The sequence below is a fragment of the Hermetia illucens genome, chromosome 1 (assembly GCF_905115235.1).
Source record: "Hermetia illucens chromosome 1, iHerIll2.2.curated.20191125, whole genome shotgun sequence".
Classification (NCBI taxonomy): Eukaryota; Metazoa; Arthropoda; class Insecta; order Diptera; family Stratiomyidae; genus Hermetia; species Hermetia illucens.
The window spans coordinates 28,380,319-28,383,826 of record NC_051849.1 but is presented as its reverse complement, the minus strand read 5'-3'; the positions used below and the strand labels follow the sequence as shown (position 1 = coordinate 28,383,826).

Below are 3,508 nucleotides of genomic sequence, written 5' to 3'. Positions count from 1 at the left end.
ACTGCGTCTAGACCAGGTCTTTGATAGAACATAATGGTGCAACCGCAAACATTCGAGCTTGTCATCCTCTGAACATAATGCCCTTGCCGAAAAATATCCGACTACGCGGCATGCGTTATAGGCTGATCATTGCTTACGGACGAAAGAAGGGCGTGTCGAGGTGATTGTCTCATAATCTTCTTGACCAATTGACCTACAAAAACATTGGGAACTGGGAAGTCCCAGAGAAATGCATGGCGGAATATATGGAAGTCTTCTACACCGATGGCTCAAAAACAGAACAGGGTTCGGGAGCCGGAGTCTATCTCTCGAATACAAACGAGAAGTGGGCTTTTCCTTCGGGACAATATGCAACGGTTTTCCAAGCCGAAGTTTATGCGATCCTAAGGCGGCAAACTGGGTAGTTGACCAACGGATGAAGGGCAGGCGCATCGCAATCTTCAGTGATAGCCAAGCTGCGTTGAGGGCGTTGAGTAATCCTTTGATCACCTCGAAAATGCTGACTGCAAAGTTTATCCTGTTGGAAAGCAGGAGAACCTGCAGGAGTATTGTGGGCATCCTGACAGGCCAGAATTCACTAGCTGGGCATATATTCAGGATAGGAATTATTCAAGATGATACGTGTCCCTCCTGTAATGAGGAAACGGAATCCGCAGAGCATTTCCTATGTGAATACCCCGCCTAGGGACGCATCAGGCATCAGATCTTTCGTGCCGATGTTCTCCAGTTCCGAGTTGGTTGGTTGGTGGCTTCACATCCACTAACGGAAATCCTGCGATACGTTAACGAATCCCGAATATTCCGTTAGATAGGAGTGGTGAATACAATGGGCCAACACGTGCTCAGAAGCTGCAATTTCTCCCCCACCACACAACATAGGCTAAGTGCCTGCCATCAGACCTGTTGGTGTATTTCGTGGGTAGCATCATGTCCTGTTTGGGCTGTTGGTCTACCGGGTCCCAGGGGCCAAACAAAAAACAACAACAACTACCTATACGAGAAGGGGACAAAGACGCAATCAAAACCACCCACCCCGGCTCCTGGTCCAATTCAAACCCGCTGGTTTCGATTAACTTGTAATATACACCAACATATAAAATTCATCTGAAAATAACTGAAAATTGTTCTGGGTTACATAGTTGCATTGTTCACGGGAATATCAGTCCTACTATGCAGTATAGAGCATCCTTTTTGAAATCCATAAACCTCTTTAAGCTGAGGATATAACACTTGCAAGAGATATTTCTGCGTCTTCTCCATCACAGAGAAGTCGCTCAGATTTGATTGGTTCATCTTGGCAGCAGGAATTTGATGCACCAAAAATGCGTTATCCAGTAAAAGGAAATCATAATCCAGGACGCAAAGAGTGTAGGCCTGTAGAAGGAAGCAGTTGCGACTTCAGTTAGATAGAATTTAATAAAAAGTGTGAATCCCTTACTAAGGCAGTTCGATCCAATTCACCCTCTCTGCTGAAGCGTTCATTGTATTCAGGTTCGTCCTGAGTCCCAATAAAGAATGGCTCCCAATGTTTATGGGGACCCATTCGCTTTGCTACATGGAATACGCTAATGTCACCAGTTTCATTGCCATTAAGCCACTTGTCGGCATTCATGAAACTATTACATTTGGCGTAAGGACCTTTACTGATGAAATGAGCCTTACCGCCCTTGACCAGTTCCTGCAAATCGGTTTTGTTTCTTGGTAAAGTCACCTGAGGTGCTACTTCAAACACGGGTAATGCGAAAACTCTGAAAAGATGCGGGAAAGTAAGTAAGGAGAACAAATCTTTCCAAATATCCCGAGTACTTTGGAAGTTTCATCTGTAATATACTCTTATCAGCAGCGACCATTTCCAAAAATTTCTTATTTAGTCCTGCGCTGGGATACATATCAATGTCAGCATCTAGGATGAAATGCGTCAGAGCTCCGTCACGTGCAATATTTCGTCCGACATTGATAGGATAAAGGATTTTCTTTTGTACTCGGTATTGTTCACTGTTTGTTTTGTATGGTGGACGACTTGCGCAGTTGATATATCCGGGTCCGGGGGAGACATATCTAGTATTGTACCGAACAAAGCCAGGAATATGGTCCACAGGGATGTAGATGTGGAAAGTGACAAAAAGCCGGATAAGTGGACTTTCTGGTAGACAATTCAATACATATTTTATCGAGTTCAAAGTACGTTGAAAATCTTTTCCAGGCGCGTACAGCGCGACACTAATCGGACCATCCCATCTGAGAGAAAAAAGATGTTTAATTTTTTATCTACGGAGTTCAACCTGAGTCAAAATGATGCGCTACTAGTAGAATTAAGCGGCCTCACCTGTTAACCAACTCTCTTAGGTTCTCCAAATTTGTGTAGTCCCCATGCGTAGCATACGTTACTGCTGTGTAACACTCGATTTCACCGTGTGCCGCTCGATAGTAGTTTTTCAGTACATAATAATTGTTTCTAAAAACAATCTTAGATTTAAAGTCTTGATTGTTGCATTTTAGAAAAGCTTTGAGTTTTCCCATGACGTGTGAGGATTCGAGCGGTAGGACCTGTGACAACCTCACATGAGGCCTGATATACGAACGAAAGTCGTTATCTTCACCGGTAAAGATGCTCTCATCTGTCGAGTCGACCAAGTATTCCTCGAAAAAGGTATGGTAATCCAGTGTCTCGTTAGCTTGTATTAAACCAGGTATTGGAATCTGCAAACTTGGGGGTAAGTTGGTAACCTCCTGCTAGAAAAGAGAAAAGTCAAACGAATATTTTAACTACAGGTAAATGGTGGATAAATCTGTTGTATCCCATAATTAAACCAAAACTTTTCAGACATCTTAGAGAATGGAGATTGCCTTACTTTCGTGGATGAGTAGTAACTTCTGAATAAGTAACAGCCAAAACAAGCAATTCCTAATATATTCACTATAACAACACATTTTAGAGCAAATGAAGTTTTTGGTCCCATTATGTAACGCCGCACTTCCTTCTCTGAATATGGCAAATCACTGCGATTTGCCATTTTCACAACAAGATAAAATACGACAGTTAAACTCCTTAGGCACCAAACTTTTAGATATTTGTTTCCAATATTGTCATGCAGACACTAGAAATTTTTGAAATACAATTGGAAAACTGAAAACTCCCGGGACTCCAAGCTGCTGAGATTATTTTTAAATAGTTCTAGAAAACTTTAAATAACATCAAACTAGGGTACCTATTATATAGTCAGTTCTCCCAACAGACGAATCAACTAACTTACGAAACTTCAGGCATAATTTGCTACGAATGTCTATGGGGGAAGTACCATAGAAATAGGCTAGGCATGGATAAAAAGAGAAAAGGACTTTTACAATACAGGGCTATGGATAACTGGTGCAAGCAATTATGATACAATTCGGAAAACCAGTGAACTAAATTTGGTATCAATCGCTATAACCGTCTCCGAGAAAAATGCGTGTGACGGACAGACAGACAGAGTGAGCAAGCGAGCAATATCCCTCGACCGCAGTGCCT

General features: G+C 42.3%; 1 protein-coding gene across 1 annotated transcript; it reads right to left on the bottom strand.

The window, feature by feature from the left end:
* Nucleotides 1–1,077: 1,077 nt before the first annotated feature.
* LOC119646952 (beta-1,4-glucuronyltransferase 1-like) lies at nt 1,078–3,160 on the bottom strand. The gene is made up of 5 exons (XM_038047648.1): nt 2,853–3,160; nt 2,327–2,733; nt 1,807–2,238; nt 1,439–1,748; nt 1,078–1,374 (listed from the first exon to the last, which is right to left on the bottom strand). Exons 1-5 carry the CDS (start codon nt 3,012–3,014, stop codon nt 1,132–1,134), a joined length of 1,554 nt encoding a protein of 517 aa, XP_037903576.1. The 5' UTR covers nt 3,015–3,160; the 3' UTR covers nt 1,078–1,131.
* Nucleotides 3,161–3,508: the final 348 nt, after the last annotated feature.

What these genes read in the sequence shown, in the direction of transcription:
- LOC119646952 (XM_038047648.1), bottom strand. Translation starts at nt 3,014, where the DNA reads ATGGCAAATCGCAGTGATTTGCCATATTCAGAGAAGGAAGTGCGGCGT. An exon ending in GTTACTACTCATCCACGAAA is followed by an intron (nt 2,734 to 2,852) that starts GTAAGGCAATCT and finishes TCTCTTTTCTAG; the next exon opens with CAGGAGGTTACCAACTTACC. An exon ending in CTAAGAGAGTTGGTTAACAG is followed by an intron (nt 2,239 to 2,326) that starts GTGAGGCCGCTT and finishes TTTTTCTCTCAG; the next exon opens with ATGGGATGGTCCGATTAGTG.